The following is a 23,734-nucleotide window of genomic DNA, read 5'->3' on the forward strand; positions in this document are numbered from 1 at the left end:
AATGTAATCCACATTGGGCACGCACGCATAGACAGGAGTTGTAGATTTAGAAAGTAACAAATTTTCCAGTGTTCACAAAATTTTGGTGCTCTGCAGCAACACGTTCTCTAGCTGTAAACATTACCATGACGTCAACGCAATGTTTAAGACTGTATCCTTCAAGCAGAGAAAAAATTATCTCAGTACAGAAGCTGAGAATGTTTTGGATTAAACTGTGTGGAAGACGGCACTCATACTAATTTTTTCAGGAATATTGTAAAGTTTAACAACATTCACAGAATATTTCGTCTCCATAACTGTGGATTACTGTGGAAATCCGCAGTGTTACCGCTATTTCCATTCCCGTGCAGCTTTCTAGTATGTTCAACGCCATTAACAATCCATTGATTGAGAGAAAATGTATTCCAAAATAGAAAACTTCAGCTGTAGCTCATAAAGTGAAGTAACATGACTGGTTTTCAGGAACATTAACTAGCTAGCTAGTTTACCAAGACAAGTCTTCATCATTCAGAGAGCCAACGCGCTTCCTCTTTAGATGCTTTAGCATAACTGATGTGGTCCCATGCCAAGTAGAGTCAGTTTTGCATATGTTGCTGAGAAGTCTTTTGGTCGTGAAGGTGTTGCCTATGCGCTACTTTTCGCTTCACTCCAGTAAGCGGTAAAGCCTACATGTCCAAGCATTCAGCACAAAAAACATACGCGATGACGTCACCAACTAATCGACAACTACATTTGCTGCCAACTAAATTGGTCATCCTTTTTAGTCGACTACATTGAATATTCGTTGCACCCCTATATTCAAGGTATGGTCAATCTATGGTCTAGAGTACAGAACAACAATGTTTCATAAAAAAATAAAGAGTTAGACCAATTATAGAGAGCCTGTAAACAACTACCAATGTGTAGTAACTCAGTGTACTCAAAGTCTTGCTGGTGCATTTTATTCATTCCAAGTTGTTTGCAAATCACAAAAATGTTAAATGTTATGGCACATACTGTTTTAGGTTTTGTAGTGTTATATTTTGTTATGTTTTATGCTGAGTCAAATAGACCAACAAAAGTGCTGTCAGTAGCTACAAAGGATTTTTACAAAAAATGTTTTAATGCTTGAGAAGTTTGACATTGTAGGCTATAGAAAGAGAAGTTATCTGTTATAATTTAGGAATGTCGACAAAGCTTTTTTCCGTTCAACTTAAGTGGAAAATTTGTCGATACCTGAAACCTACGCTGAAAATGTTATTTTATATAATTATTTATTTCTTTATATGAAATTCGTGCAATTCCGTATAAATTTAGCGCTGTGCCAGATTTTCCTGATGTGCCTGTCACAAGAAACAAAACCAACACACGCATGGCAGAGAGATGTAGTTAGACTGAGCAGAAGATGAGAGTTTTTAAAAGAAATGCTGCTGTGTTTCAGCACTTAGAGATAGACATAAAACTCAAAACAAACAAATATACAATAAAAAGGTAAAAACTTTTTTGTTGATAAACCAAAACTTTTTTATACAGGAAATGACATCATTATGTAAGGCATTTTTATTGCTAGAAGTGAATTGTAGGAGTGATGAAAACAAACTACTTGCTTGCAAGTTGCATAGAAAGTCTTTTATTCTGAAGTCACTTTATCTTGAAAAAAAACATAAAAAATTAGAGAGAACAGAAAACTTTTTTTTTAAGTTAAACCTGTTGACCTGGGGTTGGCTGTTGGATTACTTGTCACTGTTGCTTCTCCTCAGTCACCACAGGGTACTGTGTCATGGTCAGTCAAGTGTAAACTGAAACACTCCTATTGAGGATTAGGGGAAGACCGCTGGAACATATGCAAAGCCACCACCAAATAGCCATGTGGCCTAAAGTTGCGCACAGCATCAGGGTTACATCAGAATACACAGTGCTGCAATGGGCTTCTATGCGTGTGTCCTTAACTCTGTTTTTGCAATGTTTTTCAGTACATAACTTGAGCAGAGAGAGCTTTAAGTATGAGATCATGTTTATTTTGATTGTTACTGTGTAATTAGACAAAAAATGTTTTTTCCTTCCCATAGTTGACCAATCTGAACCTGGCCAATGGAGTGTTCAGCAGAGGAGGACTCAGCCTGTCCCCAGGGGTGCAGCCTGCAACAGTGAGAGCCCTACACTCAGACGCTAGCCTCTCTGGAGCTGGCAGGTAAGTGCACATGCATGCATGTACACACGCACACACATACACATGCACATGCCGGTCTGCTTGGACTAACAAGGAGCACTATTTGAACACTTGTTGTAAGGCTGACATCACAGTATATTAAGTTTACAAGTTGTTTCACAAGCAGTCTCTTATGCATTTGTGATAACAAGCGTACACCATCATGCAGCACGGCACAGTAATGAAACATTACACCACTGTTGTTTTTGGTGCTATTGTAGTTCATTTCTGTGTTGTGACTATGAGAAATCCGGTCATTTTTGGACTAATAGGTCTGCATGTGCCATGGTAAATGTTGGAATTGGAGTGAAAGGATTTTGTGGTTGCATTATGCGTTCATTCTTCTTTTAATAATACAACCTTTAGAATTCCACAAATGCCTCTTACCATTTGTGGTCCTGTCACTGTGCAGTGAGAAAATATTACACTTGCTTCCTCTACATACTTTCTAAATCAGATCACTACTTTTCCTGGGGATTGGCATAAAAGGATGTTTTTTGGTTGATTGGCTGATTTGAACTGAAATCCTTGCTGACCGTGCTACCCCTTGACATACTGCCGTTACAGATTTTGCATTGAGCGTTTTTACAACTGCTTGTCTCAAGTGTGAAATAGTGTTGTTTGCTTCAGTTTATCTCCATCCACTGATGCGCATGCTAGCATCATTCAGTAGTACAGATGCACATCAGAAATTGCTTCATGGTATCAGTATTCTCTATTGCCAATACTAATACTTTATTTAAGTGCCCATAACGGGGCCGGTACCAATACAGAATCAATATTGATGCAACACTAGTTCTTCCCTCTCTACCTCTGTTTTTTCACTTTTCTCCTTACCAATCAGTTCTCCCTTCAGTCAAAGGCAGTGTGTTTTAAGAGTTATACAAGATTGTAGGGTTCAAATCCTGTGCGTGTTACAGAGAGACTAACTGAATGTTTCTCACTGAATGGGGCAAATTAGTATTCTGTAGCCTTTCTCAGTGTAATCATCTCTGGACAATTTTATAGGTGCTTAGTTTGTGTTGGCCAAATCGGTCACAGGCAATAAAACTTAAAGGCCAGTTTAATGGTCTCTGAAGAATCTTTAAAGAGAGCTGGGAGTCTACATTTTGGTGGAAAAGAAGTCGTTTAAGCTGTGGGACTTCTGAGCAAAATTCATTACCACCCCTTTGAAATTTAAGAATCTTCTATCTGTCAAAGAAAGCTTGCACTTTTTAGTTGAGTGTTTATGGAACTTTGAAATAAGAAGCACACCTCTTACCCCATCTGTCTGTCTTTGTCTTCGTGTTTGTGTGTGTGTGTGCGTGTGTGTGTGTGTGTGTGTGTGTGTGTATAAAGTTGGCTATAGCAGAAATCTTTGTGGTGGATCAGGGCAAGAGGTAGAATAAAACATTTTCTCTCCCACATGCATTCTATCAGAAACGGCTCCTACATTCAATTTGTTATTCTGACTTATGTCATCTCTGTGGGGGAGAGAATGAGTGAAAGAGGAAGATAATTGCAGTAATAAAAGATATTTTTGTACTTCATCTATAGTTTCAAATAACATTACGTGTCTGATTTTTTTTTAAGCCCATGTTAGAGGGCTAACCTAGTGGGAGGGGGTGGTTATACTGCTGTTTCAGCAATCCTTGCATGGAACTTTTTATGCAGTGCTTCAGAGAGCCATACAAGCACAGGAAGGGTTAAGTATATGTGGTTTCTTCTGTATTTTTACAGTGATACGTGAGTGACAATGTCTCAGACACTTTGGCCCTCATCTCTCCTTTTCTGTTTTTCTAGTCCAACCCTTCTTTATGTATGGAACTATCAAGGAATTCCTGAAATGTCTGGCTTTTTTCCTTTTTAAAATGTTTTTATTTCCACAAAAGAATGAAAGACTTTTTACAATTTATATTCTTCTCAAAGGTTGCTTGCTTAGATATCCAAAACAGACTTTCACTTCTAATAACCTAAATGCCTTGTTGGCTTGTTCTCTTTCTTATTATCTGGTTACACTTCTTTACAGAGCACCTTTCACTCCACTCACACAGTATGTAGCAATTGCCACCATGCTAGCTTATATGAAATCATCCCTCCTTTTTGAATCCTGGCCACGGTCGTGATTAATATTACTGGTGATAATACCTAAGAGAATGTAGTCTTTGCCCTGAACTATTCCCTTTTTTGTTTTGGCAGTAGGTCTGTGTTTGTAGTTGAAGGTTTGTTTCTGGTCAAAACGTGGCATCCCTTTTGTGTAGCATCTGCCTGGAACTTTCCACTGGCTGCTGTCTGCTTTGCCCCAAACCAAACTAAATTAAAGCAAACCAGCCTGTTGTTATCCCTCTACACCTTGAATACGGTCTACTAATACTGAAAATGTCTAAAGTGTCATTATTTTAACAAGTTAATGGGATATGTCTACCTGATTGTTGCGACCACTATGCTGTCTTTTACTGTTTGATTTCCTGAGCCCTCCCTCAACTCTCCAAATCCAGCATTTTGAGACCAGTGGTCTGTGCCAAACATGCTGAAGCCGTTAAGCATACTGGCTCTTTAAGAAGCCAAGGGGGTGAGGCGTGATGCCTTTCAAAGAGTAGGGGCCTTTGAAGTTGCTCTCGCCAGGAGCTGCCAGGTATGCTGTATCAGCACTTCCAAACCATATTCCCACTCCTATTTTTTTTTTTCACCTATTGTACTGCCACGAATGTACCCTTCATTTGTACCTGTTAACCCCTAAACCCAGAGTTGGAACTGAAATTGCATCTTATTGAATCTGATAAAAAAACAGTGCTGCCATTTGGTTTGATTTAATGATTCATCCACTTTCTGTTGAATGCTGATAGTCCTGACACTGACCTTTTTAAAGTAATCTAACAACAGAATATATGACCTGTGGCTGAGCATTGTATTATTAGATTTTAACAGCAAGTGTGTGGCAAACATTGTAAATGACAGTGTTGTCATAAGTCTGTGAAATATTTTGGTAATTTTAGCTGCTCTTGGATGGGTGCTCGAACTGCCTCTGCTCTTGGCTTAGGTAGAGATTCATTTCCAGTAAGTTATTGGGTACCGCTTGCAAACAGTAATAATAGACGGGGTTAAGGATTGTAATGGAATGTCATAATTATTGAATATTTAGGTTTTGGAGTACAGCTGAAGGAATGAGGAGCCCAGCAGAGAGGATAATGCTGATTTGACTTTCTCCTTTACCTTGGCTCCTTATACCAGCTGTAGTACTCTGTCTGTTTCCTTCTTCAAGATCAGCAAAAAAAAACAGACCTTTTATTTCTGTGGTTTTCTGCTCACATGAGCAGTGTAGTCTGTTAGTTATCTCTGTTATTATGCTGAAGCTTTTATCTGACATAAATAAAAAAAAAGGTGATTTACTGCATGCGTTTTATTACTTTTTGGTTGTTGTAATAATGAACAGTTGACACAACATGACTAAGTGTTTACCCATCTTTTGGTATGGGTGAATGATGTTAGGTTGTTAAGATCTTACCTTCAGGAAACTTTGACTCAGTCTAATAAGTATGGAATGCTCTACATTAATAGCTTTTGACACAATTGCTTGAAAGCTTTAGCATCCCCCTAAAGTGGAACTCACTTTGTGGTACTTTGTGAGATGTTTTTGTTTAAGGAACTGATGTATAGGAGTAACTAAACTGAAAAACTAAACTCGTAACAGGAACCTGTAGCTGAGTTTGAATTGTAGGTACTGAAGTATAGTACTGTACAAACGTCAGAGACCATGCTTCAGATGTTTAACCAGAGAAAAATAAGCTCCACTTTTGCTTCAGATATGGAAAAAAATCCACAATTGTTCCTGTTTAGCCTCTGTGAGAAAACAGATTGTTGCTATGGGCCTGAAAGGACATGTAGCTGTCAAGAAGCCACATGATAAGATACTATCACAGGTTCTGAAAATTTCTCTATGGTAGCTTCTCTATGACGCTGTAGGAAGTAGGAAGTCCCAGTAGAAAGTTTATATGGTCCCTGGAGTGCCAGCATGCATTTGAGCACATTAAGGCTTTACTATGTACTTCTCTAGTACTTACTGTTCCTGACCTCTCCAAACTGTTGAAGATGGAAATGAATGCTAGTGCAGTGGGAGCTGGTGCAGTCCTGTTGCAGGAGGATGACAATGGTATTGATCATCCTATTTGTTATTATTTGCCCAAGTTTAACAAACATCAGTTAAACTATTCAGTGATTAAAAAAGGAAGTGGCTGTTTTTTATTTTTGTACAATGCATTCTGTCACAGCTTCCTTCCCATTGGTGGATGCAGTTCTACTCAGTTGACCAATCAGAAGGGACAATGTCAGTGGAACGGGAGGAGCTTCAGTCTTAGGACCATGCAGAGACAAGATAGCAGAAGGGCTGTCACTTACCTTTAAGAAGCTCTCAGGCAAATGTTTTAGTGTTCATGCTAGCTTCTGTCTTTTTTGTAATAGAGCGGTAGAAAAATCGCTTCAAGTATTTTACATAACAAAGCTCTTAGTTATGTAAAATACTTGGTGATTTTTTTGTAGAAGAGATGCGGTAGAAAAATCGCTTTAAGTATTTTACATAACTAAGAGCTTAGCTTAAAATCCAAAATCCTTGTTAGCCTTGTTGGTAATCTTGTGAAGTCCAGTTGACAGTCCAGTCCAGTTGGTTGCTTTTAAAATCTAGGGAAACGTTTGGGCTAGTTTGGGTGCACCTGTACATGAACAACATGTAGGAAGCCCTTTGTTAAACACACTAGGTAAGAGAACAGGCGTATATATGTGTGTTTTACACATATATATATGTGTGTTTTGTTTTCAGTTAGACTGCTTATTTTATTAGTTTAGGTTTAGGTGAAATAGGTTTTGTTTATATTTTTTCATTGGTGCTGTCCATGGCCGTTTTCCCAAGAGAAGCACCAACTTGGTTCTGTAACAGTTAAAACTGGAATTTGGTATGTTTGTTACTGTTGGACTGTCTGTGTTGTATAATCTTGTATAATATACATGATGTTTTTTTCAGCATAAAGTTTCTTGTAGTTTTAATCGCTCTCTCCTTGCACAGCATCTTCCACACCTGCTTCATGTTTATGACCCCCCAAACCCCTAGATTTAGGGTCAACAATGAACATCACTGAATTTTTGCGATTACTTGGACTGTGAAAAGCAGAAAATGCATCCATTGTCTAAGACGAATCTTTGGTGGTGCGGAAAAGTCTCCTTGTAGATTTCATTTAAAAATTTAAAGCCAGCCTCCCAAAAAGAATTGAAGCTGTAATAAAGACAAAGGGTGAAAACACTAAAAATAAATACTGAAAATTTAAATAAGTTGTACCTAATAGCTATTTATCTGGAGATTAAATAAATAAAGGATGGTCTCTGACCTTTGCACAGTACTTTATGTTTTGGCTAGATTTGTTCTTAAACTTAATTTAGTACTTCCTAAAACCTGTAGAATCATCTGTCAGAGCTTCTGAAATAGATTCTAAAAAAGTCAGATGTACACCATAGTTTGATGTATACCATTGAATGAACGGGTTTTTATTTATCTTAATTTGATCCAGATGGAGAGTTGTGTGCTGGGTTCTCCCCTGAGGTAGTGTAGTGAGAAATTCCACCCTAGGATAACAGTTTTGTGTTAATAAGTCGACATAGACACCCAAGAGACAGCTCAGTGGGAGCTGTGCCCCACTTCACCAAACTCAAGCTACTTTTCTGTAGCTACACATTCAGACATGCACTTGGTTTACCATGCTGTATAATAATGTGCAGTCTTTAGTTACTGGAAACTGATGCTTATTGTATGTTGGCTATGTTGATCTTAACTCTGACCTTTTGACCTCCCAGAATTCCTTCAGTCTCTTTTGGCTAGCCACTTATTAACAATACATTCAATGTTGCATGACCCTGCGTTGGCCATGTTTTCCTAAGCTGAGCAGAGAGAGAGAAAGAAAGAGAAAGAGAAAGAAAATAAATAGGTGATGGAAATACCCTGATCCTCAGTGTCCTGATGTTAGCCACATTGACCAGCTTGGTGCTTTGAGGTATTACTCCAGGGCTGTGGAATGATGCTGAATGATGTCATTTCCCTGAGCAGGCCTTTTTCCCACATTTAGCTGTGCATGAGAATAATACTTAACATGTGCATGACTGGCATTGTAGTTTTTGTTCACATCAACTTTTGGGTACAATACGTAATTTCTGACTGACACCCACCATCACTGTCAGGGGTGAACTCTAGCTCTAACAGAGAGTGCATCCCTCTCCTACAACAGTGTTGCTATTGTTCCATTCTCTTGCAATCTGTTTGTGGTTTATTGCATTTAGATTTGCAAAAATAGTTGTTTTTTTGACTGAAGCATAATTAAGAAGAGGGGCATTAAAACTGCTAGAACTGGTTTGAAGTTCAGAATTGCTTTATCACTTATTGTAGAAAATCATGTCAGAAGTGTGCTGAAAGTTTTCTGATTCTGTGCATTTTTGACTCTACATAATGGTCTTTTCACATGTAGCCTGCTACAAGGATACCACTTGTAGTACAATGAGCATGACAATATTTTCCTTAACTTGCACTGCACAGAAGTGTGACACATTATGTGAGGAATTTCTGACCATTTTTTTTTTATAGTTTATTGTTTGGATGGAACACATGGACCTTAATTCTTTTATCCTGTTTTCTCTGTTCTCTGTGCTTAAGCTTCTCTTTAAACAAAGACTTAAAGACATTCTCTCTGCATTTTTCCACTGCTGCTGTATTGAACTTGATCTGAGGTGCCCTCTCTGATGCCTTGCAGTTGTAGAGATGAACAAAAAGGCAAAGGGCTCTCATAAGCTGAGCTCAAGTGAGGGCTAATCGGGTTACAAACGCATGGAATCATTCAAAAGTTTGCTTTTCTGGGCACTCAGCTGGTGATGGTGATGGAACGTGACATGTCAAACACAGGGCACTGAGAGGTTATGTGTTCTATAAGGCTGATGTTTGCCACAATCCACACTCTTACTTGGCCTTAACCACTGGGTGGCTGCAGGTGGTGGGGGCAGAAAATCTGGTTCTTTACTGTCAGAATTAAGGAGGAAGATGCAGTATTTTATGATTTATTTTACAAACTGCACAGGTACAGGTGCCCCATGTTTTAAACATTCTGATTTAATGGGGTCATTTGTGAAACATAACTTAGAATTGTTAGTGTTATCATTTAGCCTAGACACATCTCAGTAGGAATTCAGCACACCATGATAAGTTATAATTCTTGCTCAAATGCACCTTTAAATCTTGATTGCTGGATATTCACTTTAATTGTCTTAAAATTAGAAGTAGTGAAAGGTATTAATTGAATTTTAACTTTAGTTTCCAGAAGAATGTATCCTCTAGATGCACTTCATGGTCAAGCTTTTAGAAGTTTAAAATTTTGTCATTAAATGCTGGGGATGTCCCTGGGATGTACCTGGACATAGTAGTCTATGTCATTTTGTGTGATACAGTTTAAACTGTACAATTTGTACAACTGTACAAGTAAATAATAAAAAGAACTGGCGCAATGAATTCATATGTTTTCATTTCCATTACTGTAGTTTTTCTAGTACATTAGCATAGTGATATCAGCATAAGCTGCGTTACATGTCACTTCCAGTAACATGCAGTGTGCTTATGTTTTATGATGTTCCTTTGAAAACCAGTCATTCAGTTCTTCCTGCATTCGAAATGGAATACAAACTGTTTCAGGGTTTCTTCCATGGTTAAAAGCCTGCCTCTGCCACCTACTGACATGAGTGATAAAACATAATGATCCAACCTTTGTGCATTCAGAGTTCTCTTCTTTTTCCTCTGCAGTCACAGGTGTGAAGCTATGGGTGATGGAGAGCATAACCACATTATAAGAGCCACTCCACAACAAAGTTGTCAGCCTACCTCTGGTAGCTATCAGCTCCAATTTGCCATTCAGCAACTCCAGCAGCAAAAAGTGCAGTCCAGGCAACTGCTGGACCAGAGCCGGACACGTCATCAGGTCAGTGGTGAAATATGATTTGATTATATAGCACACAAAAAAAGAACAACCCACAAAATGATGCTGAAACGATATGATACTCAAAACACATCACAAACATTTAATTTCTTTTTGACAATTCTAGTGTAAGGGGTTGTTTGTGAGGTTTAAATTGACTGACATTTTTTGCTGCCTTTTATTTTATTTTTAGTATTTTGACATTCCACTCTGTTCAGCATTATGATCTTAATTTTTCCTGTGAAATTTAGTCTAAATGTCTGTGTTTGTTTCCATGCTGTATCTTTCCCCCAGCCTTTGGTATTGACCCTGCATTGTTCATTTATATGGTCATTTTGTCATTCATGTATAATACTTTAATAATGTGTCATTGCTTGGGATCAACTTCAGAATTAGTGCTTTTGTTTTTCTTGGCTTAATTTTGGTGTGATTGTGTAATGATTTCTGCAAACACCCAACTAGAGAGTACAAACGAAGTCAGGATGTAGTTCCTGTTCGTTGAATTGAGACGGAAGGTTGAAGAGGGGTTAAATACAATATGTGCAGGTATAAACAGTTTAGTGGGCTCAGTATCCATTCTCCGTGCTGTGCAATAATAAAGCCTCAATGAACTGAATGAGCCAAACTACAGGTCAGCAGACAAGTGGCGCTTAGTTTGTGTGTGGTCATCTATTTGTGTGTGAGTGTGTGTGTATTTTTATGTATGTATGCTTAGTGGGTGAACTTGGCCTTGATGAGTCAGAGCAGTATCACTGGATATTCCCTAAACTCTACCAGTTTAATTCTGCTCCTCCTATTGGATCTCTTTCTCTTGTTTGACCAGATGCTTATTCATGAAACCACAGAAATGCCTTCAGAAAAGAATAATACTGTTCTGTCCATCTGCCTGGCACAGAACATTCACTGACCTCCAGATTGTGTCTTGCAGGTGGTTTTGATTCGTTTAAACTTTAACAATTTGAATGACGGTTCACTCTTCATAGCACTTTTTCAGAGCTTTTCAGACATTTACTTTTCTACTGTATGTCTTCTCACATAAGCTTACAGATATCTGCAACATCTTTCACAGTATTATAGAACGACATCTGTTCTCTCAAATGTGCTGTGCCCCTTCCTTATTATATGCCACTGAACATCCTCCTGAAATCTTTAGAACATTGAGATCTGAAAAATAAAATTAGGTAAAAAAGCTTTTATAAAACAATTTCTTAAAACATAGCCCTACGCGACAACTTAGTCTGGTCCTAGAAAATGGCAAGCTTTGTTTCGGAGGACACGCGCATTTTTTTGCATTTCTTTCTATTTCTTTCTGACCCAGAGAGTTTGTAGGTGTATTTTAGCACATCTGTGCAAATGCTTGTTACTCTCTTTTGTGCATTTCTTGTATGAATCTGTTAGAGGAACTGAGCCATGCCCAATAATGTGCCTTAGAAAAATGTTGTTTGTAGTTAGTGTTCTTTTCTCTGCTCATTTAAATTTCGTTCTTTGCTGTTAAAAACAGTTGTTACAGGGGCATGACGGCTACTGTGATTATCTCCAGTTTAAACACATTTCATTGTGGACTGAAATAAAGTAATCAGAAGTGTGTTATTGGGCTGCTCTGCTCCATATTCCAGTCACTGGGTGCAGACTGCACGGCTCCTTGGCTGGCTTGGCCAACAGCCATTTGGCAACATTAGAAAGGTGCCCTTTCCTGGCCTTGCTCAACAGAAGCATATACCCAGACCCTCCAACCTGCAAGTTCAGCCCTCTCATTCATCAAAACCTAGCAGCCTCGGAACACACTCACTGTCACACTACTGGATGCTTTGAAGATAAACACACACAGCAAGCATAAACATATATGAGTATACATCCTTTTGCAGAAGCACAAAACCCCACGCATACAGAAAATAAACTTGCACAGAGAAGTGCTCTCACTTTGCTTAAAGAGCCCTGAAAAACTCTGAAGTGCTCCAATCACGTAAAGTATAAAATTGTACTAGATGGAAGGAATGTGCAGCATTCCCAACCAATTCAAATCAATGAACAGTAGCCATTAAATTTCTTTTCAGGATGGAATATGTTTACCAAGTCCAGCTACTCATTCAAGTGAAATCTTGTCTAAACAAGCATGAAATGTGAAGAATTTTTGTGTTGTGGTATGTCCGATTATAAAGTATTTAGTGGCTGTTATGATAAGCCATGACATTTCTTTCTTCCATGTAAATGAACGCACTGACTTTTGGAGTCTGTTACTGTTTGACCTCATATGACTTGCAGGAAAAATGCTGTTTCTAATAAAGGCATAAAGATATGGTCATTATTTTGCAGAGATGCAGAAAATGTACTGAAACATTAATTAATGTTCTCCTACGAAAAGATTGTACAGATGTACTGGAACTAAAGCTCGGACCGTTTCAATTTCAGATGGTTAGAGTCAGTGTCAGAGTGAATATCTTCATTTTTAATGCCTTTCTCCTGTTCTGTCTTCACCACTCATTATTTTCTAATGTATGTTTGTGTCTGTGTCTGTTTGTCTCCAGGCCATGCTGGCTGGACACACACTTGTGCCTGGTGCTGTGCCCCAAAACCATGTTCCCTCCAGCTCATCCTGTGTTCAAATCAGCCAGCAGTCCCGGTACACCATGAACCAAGCACTGAGTGCCCAGAGCCATTCCAAAGCCCAGATCCTCAGTCGTGGGGTCACCGTTCTTACCCCCAAACCTCCCAGCACCATACCAAAAGATGGACCCTCACGCAAAGCTGCCACCCAACGCATCACCAAGTAAGGCCTCAATATAAGAGCACAATGCATTCTAAAATTTAGTTTGTTAATGTTATTATGTTATATGTTTTGGAATTAAGACATATGCAGCATTGTTCAGTTCATAATGCACCAGTCCTTATGCTTTGTTGACAATTGACAGGATATTTCACACTACAGCTCGTACTTACAAATGGTAATATAGTGCTATCTGCTGTTTAAAGTGCCAAGTGTCACTAACTGCTTATTACTATTTGCAATGTGTCACATTCCATTCATAATGCTGTAAGACATTTATAAAATTGCTGACACGTGCTCTTTTTGTAGGCTGAAGAATTCAGAAAATGTTTTTTTTTCTTCCACTTTACAATACGTTTTATATATGTAATCACTGCTTTTACTGATGATGAAAAATAATTATAATAATTTAAATTACTGTGGATTAAACTGTAATTCAAATGGAGGGAAAAGCTAGAAAAGCTCAGTATCTCTGTCTGATCTGGACTGTGTAGGCATTTCAGACCGTATGGTGATTGATAGTGGTATAGCCATGGCAACATAAACAAACACTTTTTTTTTAAGCTTTTGTTTTCTGGTAGAAGTCAGACTTTGTACTTGCATGAGATAAAGTTACGTTAAACTGGGAGAGACTATGTTAGTATTAGTGGCGAATGCTAAAATAAATTTGGCCACTGTGAGTAGATGGCGCTGTGGGTAGAAAATAGATGACAGATCAAATAGTGTTATAGATATAAATAGTGTTAGCACTAAGTAACTACTCAACAAACTATACAGACATCCAGTTGCAGTAGAGGAAGAGAGAGAGGTGCTCTCCAAAGCCCAGTTTCATCTGTGTTAAATTGAGGAACTGATCTTATGTAATGGAGGTGCTACAGACACATTTTTATATTAAAGCTGTGCATTACTTTAATTTAATCACAATTAAGCTGTGTTTTTAAAATGCTAGCTAGCTCGCTCCCTCACTGATACTCAGTCAAGCACTGCTGAAGATGTTTAAGTTTGAGTGGGGCGGGCCTGTGATAAGAAGCCACTGATGGCTAATTCTGATTTAGTTTGAGCAATCACTTGACATCAGCATCTTCCTACGGAGTCCCGCCTGACTCAAGATTATATGCAAATTTAATATAAAATTGAACTGAAATGCCCATCCCTTATTGAAATGACAGGTATTGTTCTTTATTTGAAAGTCAATAGTACATTCACACTGGAGCTTAACAGGAATATATTGACAAAAAAAACCCTGTTTAAGAAGTTTAAAAAATATGCAGGTAGGTGTTGTACGAAGTTACAGTTCTGCTACCATCAGTTTTCATCTTCTGTCAGCATAAACACACACACACACACACACACACACACTCACACACAGTCACACGATAGACCTCTGCCACCTTAGTAAACAGAGTAGTTCAACTATCAGGCCGTGTTTATAAGTGCTTTGGAAACCTTATTTTGTTTGGAGATTTGCAGACAAAAAGGTGGGAGGTGGGGGTTAGGGAGCAGGACCAGAGAAAGCCCAAACTGTCAACTGTTTCCCACGCTGCAGCCTGACTTTATTACTGCACATCTGGCCAAACTACACAACAATGGCAAACTTCTGTGGTAGCAGCGGCCTGTTTGCTGGAAGCACATGGGCCACCATGGTGGGCTACTTGCAGTCAGACAGCCAGCTCCCTTCGCGCCTACTCAAGCCAGGATCCCTACCCCCAACTCCCACACAAGCTCACGCTACACATACACCAGCACAAACGTTTAAAATTAGGGGTCATGGGACCATTTGAGGGGAGTAGTCCCATTTTTACATTTATGCGTATCAGGGATGTTAATTGTTTTACATTTAAAACAATTAGACATGCTTTTGTAGAAGATTAGATAAGCATCTAGAAAGAAATTTGAGTGAGTCTGTGATCAAATATAGATGGAAGGAGCAAATATAGCCGAAGCATCTGTGGGACAAGCTGGACATCTCTACTAAAAAATGGTCAAATGCCGGTAAGTGCTCTGCATTGCCTTATGTTCCCTAGCTAGAGAAATCGGACCAGATAACATGTATCTGTTTCTGAAAGAATACAGTTAAGGTGTACCATAATGGGTTTTGATGTTATCATTTGTCTGCTCCAGTTTGTGGAAAGAAGGTAGTTTTAATGTTGGCTGTGTGTATTTAGCTGAGATGCCTCGACCTGCGTGCACTGTCCTGCAAGAGACAGTTCTCTGGCCAGAGAGAGCTGGAAAGTGGGGGTGAAATTAGATTTGGGTTGCTGGACTAAGATGCGAATGTTGTGGGATTGGGCCATTAAAGACAGCTGGTACTGAGTGGCGTGCGGTATGTGAATGTTGTTTGGTTAAATAAAGATTATTAGATATTTTCTGCTGTTGATGTGAAATGTGACAGGGTTAAAAGAGAAGTGGAAGAGTAAAGAGAAGAGTGATGGCAGGTAAAACCTAAAGAAAAAGTTAAAGAAAGTTGGACAGCTCCTGAGCTGGGAGGGTTAGAGAGAGATGATAGTTGAGAGAGGGGTATGATAGTGCTGGAGAAGGGTAGGTGCAGTGTTTGCTCCTCTGTGTGCCTTCCTGGCCTGCACTGTGTTTACCCTCGGCATGTGGAATTCCAGAGCCCCTCACACTCTCCACAGTCGTGCATTTTTGTGGTCGGCCTGTGTGACATGGGAGAGTGTGGGAAAAACGGAAGCCTGAAGACCAAAAATGCTCAAATGGAAACACTGAACCAGTGAGAGAAAGACATATGAAAAGTGAGAGAGCTGAGAGTGAAAGGCACAGGTGAAGGGAGAGTAAAAGAAGGAAGTTGTTTGGAAGGATGAAAGAAAAAGACCAAAGTGAAGGAGAAGGCAGACAGGAAAAGATGATTGGAAGCAGAAAATGAGAATTAAGCAGTTTCCTTTCATTTTTGCTCCTTTGTGAAGACACACTGCTCGAGTGTTTCTGTGCTTCTATGAATTGTAATAAAATAAAAGTGAAGTCACCGCCTTTGTCTGAAATTGTCAGAGATTATATAGAAGCTGAGTCATGCTCTCTTTAGAGAAACGCCTGGCTTCCAGCCAGTTAGACCATTTACTGCGCTAGACATTATAAATGAAACATCAATCACTAAGTCTTAAATATTATTTAGAGAATTATTTAGAGTAATCAAAAATGCATCGCAGGATGAAATGCACGCTAAGCATCATCATAGATGGAGTATGTGAATGTGTGTGTGTGTGTGTGTGTGTGTGTGTGTGTGTGTGTTTGTGCAGGCCTAGTGCCCGGTGGACCTGGCTACATTTGATGCAGAGCCTGTAGCCTAAAGGGCTGCTTGCCTTGGAGATTTTTTTGCATCCTTTTTATTAAACCTATTAGGTGCTGTTCCATTCGTTGAAATTTGCTAAAATCACTCTGTGAAATGAGGTCTTAGATACAATAAAGTGATAAATAAGCTGGTGTTACATAAATTCTTAATTTTGTTCACAAAATGTATTGGCTTTGTGGCCTGTGCGATATTTATTGGCTTTGTGGCCAGTGCAATTTTTTATTTGTCTATTAATCGTGTGTGTCTCATAGATGCTTATCGCAGCTTTGCTGTATGTAAGCTGAAGAGATTTGAAAGTCATTTGTAGAATAAATTCTGTGAATGTGTGTGTGTATGTTTTGTTTGCAGGGCATGCTGAGTTTTGGAGCTGTAGTCAAGGAAACAGGCTGCAGAGGGGCATTACTAATAGGGTGACAATTACAACAGCACTGTTACTGTCTGGTGTGTCGTCACCTCCATTTGTGCCAATGAACAAAAAAGTCATTTTTACTTTTTGGCCCAGTCACAAAACGAAGGGAAAAAAAAATAAAAAACGTAATTTCTGTTTACATGTTTCTTGAATTAGAAAGGAAACTTTGAAATGCAAGTTAATTTTTGCTTGTCAGATTATTAAAATGCTTAACATTTTGCTTTCTGATTTGGTATTGATAACTTGATAAAACATTGTTTGAACTAAGCCTTATAGCAACAGATGGATGAGAAATAAGAGGAGCAGAGGAGGAATATGGGCAGAGAAATCTTAGTTTGCATAGCTGTAAGTTTTGTTTTGGAGGATCCATTTAAATGAAGCCTCAAACATGTTTTTGTAGTTTTGAAGCTGCTGGTCAGAGATCCGATCTCACATTTAATTGTCTTATAGATAGTGACTGCAGTAGAGGCATTTGATTTATTTTATGTTTTATGTTTGTGAAGTGTTCTACCTTTTATTTAGTCTTTTACCTAAAATAGAATCCTGAAAAGGGATTTTCAAAAAGTGCTAACTTGATAGTACCGCATTTTATTTGTTGTTAATTCTTTTGTCTTGCTTTGGTTGTCCCTCATAACATAAAGCTGAACAGATTCAGGATTTTAAACACATGCCATTGAGGCATATAAATTGGGCAACAAGTGGTGCAAAGTCACATTCTACCCAGCGTGCTAAATGCTGAGTAACTGGTGCAAAGAACCTTGAACTCTTATTGCCAATAAAGTACTAAAGTGTTGCTTCCTGCATGGTCAAGCTGGGTTTTTAATTGGAGCATTTCTATCTGCAGCAGTGCCCTGGGGTTGTGTAACCATATGAAAGACCAACTGTGTGGACCCTAAAAGGCAGCACTGTGCACCCTCATTACCGTGTTAATACTCCTCTGGCAAGCCACTGTTCTGTTTCTGGAGGTTAATACCAGCTAAGCTTTATTTATTGTTCCCAAAAATGCTTAGCGGATTTAATGTATAGAGTTACGGGCATGTTGGCCCCTGTTTTTCTACCCTCTTAGACAGAACTGATGATTTAACGTGTTTGCCACAGCCAGATGTTCTTCGAGAGAGGCATAATTATTTGAGCCATTCACTGCCAAAGAGGGACGTTTGTCACAAGTTCCATGATGCCTGCCATTAGGAACATGTAATTAGTCAACATCATCAAATAAAAAGCACAAAGAAATACTTTGATATCAGCTTTCCAGTAAGCACAACCCAGTCCCTTGAAAAGTAGTAATTAAAATTGTGTATTTTTTGTATTTGTCAGTGGAGTAATTTTGCTTATCGATTGTGTTGTATTGCATAAAACAAACCTTTTTGCCTTCAGCTTATAATACATTTCATCAATTGAGAAACTGTTTGACAATGTGCAGATAATTGCCTAAAACAATGTTTTTACATCTCAAGATCTGTACACTACAAAATGATTCAAAGCATTAGACTTGGCATCAGAATACCTGGCTACCTTATATCAGTAGCTCATGAAGAGCATGTGATAAACACTTGGTAAACATTTGGTAAACACAAATGAATTTTGTCCACTTGGACATTTCGTGACTGCTTGGAGAAAGAAACTATATTGCCATTATAAGGATGTACTCATCCTTTGCATAGTTTAGGTAATTGTTCGTTCTCTAGCTCTGGACCAGAGATTTTTAACCTTTTTCACAGTCTGATCCTTTTTTGGAATTAAAAATATTTCATGAGCCCCTCTTCCTACCCCTCTGGGACGCCCTACACACACAAGTGTACACGTTACAGATATTACAGAAGATTATAGAACAGCAATCAATTACTAAGTCTACTCAATTACTGGATCTGTAAACCAAAAATTATTAGCCTGGCGCTAAGAAAGTGCTTCAGGGTTAGCGATCATTAAAGCTCCTCCCTCAGTAATGAGCTCAATCAATAGGAATTCATAATCAACATTAGCCTGTCCTCTGTGACCTGTTGGTGAACCCTTTCAGCAGCAGTTGCACACATTTTTTCAAAATGATTTTCTCTCTGTTTGATAAGATGTATGTTTTGAAGTACCACTCTCATGATCTTACTTGGACCACATTGTGAGTCCTAGGTTAAAAACCTCTGCTCTAGACAGTAACAGTTTTGATTATACTTTATCACATTCTGTTTTTTTGGCATGTATTGCTGTAAGTTGTAATGGTGTATTTGTTTATAGTTGTTTGCAAAAATAAAATGGCAGATACAGTGCCCTCCACTAATGTTGGCAAAACATCTTTAAAACATTCTTTATAACTTATCCTTTTGATCTGTCATTCAAAATATTAACAATCTAATCTTTATTTGAAGTACAATGATTGAAATAAAAACTAACTCCTGTCATGAAATAAATATTTTTCCAAATCTGTATGTGCCATAATTGTTAGCACTCATTCATAAATAATAACAGCACTGAGTGTTCTTCTACAATGCTTAATGAGACCGGAGAACACATGGCAAGGGATCTGAGACCATTCCTCCATACAGAATCTCTTCAGATCCTTCAGATTCCAAGGTCCACACTTGTGGACTGTCCTCTTCAGCTCACCCCACATGTTTTCTGTGGGGTTTAGATCAGGGGACTGGGATGGCCATGGCAAAACCTTGATTCTGTGGTCAGTGAACCATTTTTTTGTTGATTTTGAGGTGTGCTTTGGATCAGTGTCCTGCTGGAAAATCCAACCCTGGCCCAGTTTAAGCTTCCATGGCTGAGTCAGTCAGGTTTTGATTTAATATATGCTGGTACCTGATTGAGTCAGTGATACCATGTATCTGAATAAATTGTCCAGGGCCTTTGGAGGAAAAACAGCCCCACCATACTTCACAGTGGAGATGAGGTACTTTTCTGCCTGGCTGTCTCTGTGTGTATGCTAACACCTCTGGGGTTTGCTGCCACAAAAGCTCTATTTTGGTCTCATTTGACCATAGAATGTGGTAGGGAGACTCAGTGTAGGCACTTGGTCCTTGACAGCAGATGCTTTTTTTCTGGCAACGCTCCCAAAAAACTTGTGGCTATGTAAGTGGCATCCGATTGTAGTTTGGGATTTGTTCTGACCTCAAGACCTAACTAATGTCTGTGGTTCCCCAGCTGTGGTCCCTGGAGATTCTCTGGCCACTTCAACCATTCTCCTCACTGTGCGTGGAGTCAATATAAACATATGTTCTCTTCCCAGCAGATTCTTAGCATCTCCAGATGCTTTGAATTTAATTATTGCCCTGATAGTGGAAATGGGTATTTTCAACTGTCATTATCGTGGCCGTTTACTGATTTATGCATCTCAACAATCTTTTGTCACACATCATTGTTGTATTCTCTGTCTTTCTTATGGTGATGGATGACTAAGGAAATTTGGCCTGTGTGTCACCTCATATTTATACCCCAGTGATACACAATGTATGTTAGGAACACTTTACCTAAGGGCAGTGTTCATGTGGCTACATGACTCCTAATTAAGCCCTTCATAACACCTGACATAAACTTATTTAGAAAATTATGAAAGCTTAAGCCAACAAATGTCAGTTGTCCTAACTCTTACAGAGTGACACTGAAATTGACAAAAGCAGCTTTTATGACAACTGATGTTGTAATAAGCCTTTCTAGATGTTTATGTAGGTTTACATCAGTTGTCATGAAAGGATTATGTAGAAGTAATGTGGCCTTATGAATGCTGCCCTTCAGTGAAGTGTTACCAATATGTTTTCCCCCATAGATGAGGTTGGGCTACCAAGTTTGTAGGTATGCGTCTTATGTATCATATGTCTGTCATATTAGAAATATGTGAGGTTCATCTAATTCTTTTTTAATCTCTCTGTCAACAGGCAAGCACCACCTGATGCTCCGTCCAGTAACGGCATATCCAATCGACAACATGTTGTCTATGACACCATGTGTGGAAAGACAGGTGAATACACCCACCATCTATATTTAAAGATCTAAATATTGATTTTTGCTGAGTTATGATTAGAGATGTCATAATGCCACTTTTTGTTTTGCGATACCAATATTGAAACTGGCAGATACCAATACTGATCATGCTCTAACTTCTCAAACACTGCTATCTCACAGAAAAATTTGGTGGCATAGCAAATACAACAAAATGACATGATACAATGTGAATGTTTACTATTTCAGGCCAGGTTTGTTACAGGATTAGAACAAATGTATTTTTTTTCTCCTTCCAAATATCTCATCCATAATTTTCTGCTGATATTGGCCTGATATGTATACCTGGTATTGGATCTATGCCTTCTATAGCTATGATGGGTCTCTTTTCAATGCCAGCTCATTTAGAACTGCATTGATTTTGAAGTCCACTTACAAAGCTTATGTAGGTTAATTAATTGAGCATTTAGTAGGAGCACAGGCCTATGCTATTTTAATGGCCATCCTTGACAGAGAGATCTCTGTGGCCAAACAGGTGAGTTACTCCGCCAGCATCAAAGGCAGGCAGCTGGGCATAGTGACCATACCACCTTTGATGAACACTGGTCAGCATAGCCTTTTATTTTTATCTCATACTGTGGCAACAAGACATCATTAGATTTCATGGCCCATCTCCACTTGGAGTATACGTCAACAGTAATGAGAATAGCACTGATGCTATTTGTAGTAATTGCTTCGTGAGCTGCACATGGTACAGCAATGGTACCCAGACTGCTTCACACTTTTTTTTTCTTCTCATTTTCATTTAATACACCTGGTTAATTATCATGCCGCTCAGGAGGTTAGGCTAACATTGGATTCCCAGGTCTATGATTGGTAGCCACTATGCTATAAAACATACTTCATTATACATTTCTGTATTAACCGTGTGGCTAAAATGTAAACTGGCAAGCAGACTGTAAGCTGAAATGAGCTGAGCATTGAGGTTACATTTTAGTGTTTATCAAGAGGTCAAATGACTGCTCAAAAAGATATCTGTTGGACGTATATATCACTTTTATATAACATACTGTCCTTCCAACATACCCCTAAGTGAATGTGACACATTTTAGCCATTCTCAGCTGTTGGATGTTGAGCTTTTCATAGCAATGGCAGCACAGTACCAGTTGTCCTTCAGCTTTCACAGCAAGACAAGAAATTTCACCAGAAACCAATGTTGCATCTCTTATTTCACTGTCAGACATGTTCCTAATATTTCTTTTGTTGTCTGTGTTGAGCTTGTTTACTGATAAACCATAATCCTGTGATGCCAAAACATGACTAGGTATAATGAGTCGTGTGAATCACTGTGAATGCAAGGTGACACTTTCTAGCTTTTAAAAAACTATGGCCTAATGGAGCCAAGCTTCCATATTTGTAACTACATTCTCCCATCACAAATCAATTATCAAGCTCAACACTGCTTGTTGTATCTTGCTTACTCTATTGCAGATGTAACAGGCAATTACACATCCTGGGCATATTAAGATTTGCTAAGTAAATGCTGTTGGACAAATACAGTGACAGTAAATTAGGAATTTGATCAGAATACAACATTTTGTCTTTGTCTCTTAGGTCATGTTTACACCCGACATTAACATGCATTCTTGGTGATCTGATCATAAGTGGACGGTGCTAAGTACAGGTGTAAATGAGGTACAGTGCGTCTCAGACACGCAGTGCGATTTGATTACTCCTTTGAGTTTTGTCAGGGATGCATACAATCACATAACAATTGTAGTGTGAATGCTAAAATGTCTCAGTATGTCCTTGACAGCCTTGAAGGATTGCCTTAATCAGCTGCGTCATCTTTTTTCATCTCCTCTCCTATTTGTTTACAAGTTGTGTTCTAGTTTGTCACAGACTTTTGGTGTATTTCTGTCTGACAACAAACAGAGAGAACTGATGTGGTGAATGTACATGGTCACTAAATCTTGTCACGTGTTTAAGATGGATGGAAATCCCAGATGTAAATGGCAGTGCCTCTTGCTGTCCACTTTTGATAGAGACAGATGTTAATACCTACTGTGAACAGGGCCATATTTGTTATATACTTTTTAAACCTTACCTTGAAAGCTGTAACTTAAGGGGTGATGCAAGATGTGTTAGTGATGAGTTTTCATAAGTTGGTAGCAATATAAATATATAAATATAAAGTTAATAATAAAAAGAAGTTTGCTAGTAACTTCTAGTGATTTTTTTTCAGTCTGTCTGTTTGAAGCCAATGTTTTCTGCCTTCTCCTGTACCGTGTGAGAGTGTGGGTGTGAGCACACACAGTCGCGCATGCTCACGCCCCTCTTCCTAGGGTTGCACAACACTTTCCACCTTGGAGCCTGAATGTGGGTCTGGAAGAACTGTTGATTTTATTGCAGTAACAGTGATATTAAGCAGTTTAAGCTGCTGCACATCTGTTTGTCTGATCAGGACTTTCCCCAAACGTCTTCTATACTATGTGTCTACATGTATCCCACAATTTATCATGGAACACACACTCAGTTTCTTCAAATCTGGAAAAACTAGCAGAAAATGACAATCGTTTTGCACAGACCAAAAAATATGCAGTGTGCAGTCACTTCTTTCTTTCGTTACATTTTTTTCCCCCTTTTTCAAGGTATGTACTTTGGCGCGGTTCAACAGACGTCTTATAAACTCATCAATAACTGCAACTTGATCTGCAGGGAGCTGCTTCTGAATTTCATGAATGCATTTTTCCATTGTATGGGGAAAGAGGTTTGGGAGGTGCTTGGCACCTGAATAATAACGGGAGCAGAGAGAAAAAAGGAGGTAATTTGAAGACAGAGCAAGAGAGAGGGAGAGACAGAGAGACGATAAAAGTGTAGAGGGAACAGCTGAAAGTCGAGCGCAGCCATGCGTTGTGTTGCTGTGTTGTTTTGAGAGTGAGAAGGGCCCTCTGTGTCTTTGTGCTTTGTGCTGAGATAAGTGGGGTGTCCTGATTGAGTGTGACAGGGAGTTAGAGCTGATCTATACAGGCAGCATTCTTTGTGATCAGCCGTCAGTGTGCATCCGTCAGCCTCTCTCTATTGCCATGACCCTCCTTCTCTTTACCTCTTCCCCATTCCCACCTCCTCTTGTTTATTTCTCTTCTGCACTCTCTTCTCATT

General features: G+C 38.9%; 1 protein-coding gene across 2 annotated transcripts in view; it reads left to right on the forward strand.

Moving 5' to 3' along the window:
• Positions 1-23,734, forward strand: part of ttll5 (tubulin tyrosine ligase-like family, member 5) — a 73,886-nt gene that overhangs the window by 45,809 nt on the left and 4,343 nt on the right. For both annotated transcript variants that reach the window (XM_036593166.1, XM_036593167.1), the window contains exons 29-32: positions 2,049-2,170; positions 9,990-10,164; positions 12,687-12,928; positions 20,508-20,590. In XM_036593166.1, the coding sequence (XP_036449059.1) occupies positions 2,049-2,170; positions 9,990-10,164; positions 12,687-12,928; positions 20,508-20,590 (622 nt within the window). The remainder of the gene's footprint in view (positions 1-2,048; positions 2,171-9,989; positions 10,165-12,686; positions 12,929-20,507; positions 20,591-23,734) is intronic.

This window comes from Colossoma macropomum, unplaced genomic scaffold (genome assembly GCF_904425465.1).
Source record: "Colossoma macropomum unplaced genomic scaffold, Colossoma_macropomum, whole genome shotgun sequence".
In the NCBI taxonomy this organism is placed as follows: domain Eukaryota; kingdom Metazoa; phylum Chordata; class Actinopteri; order Characiformes; family Serrasalmidae; genus Colossoma; species Colossoma macropomum.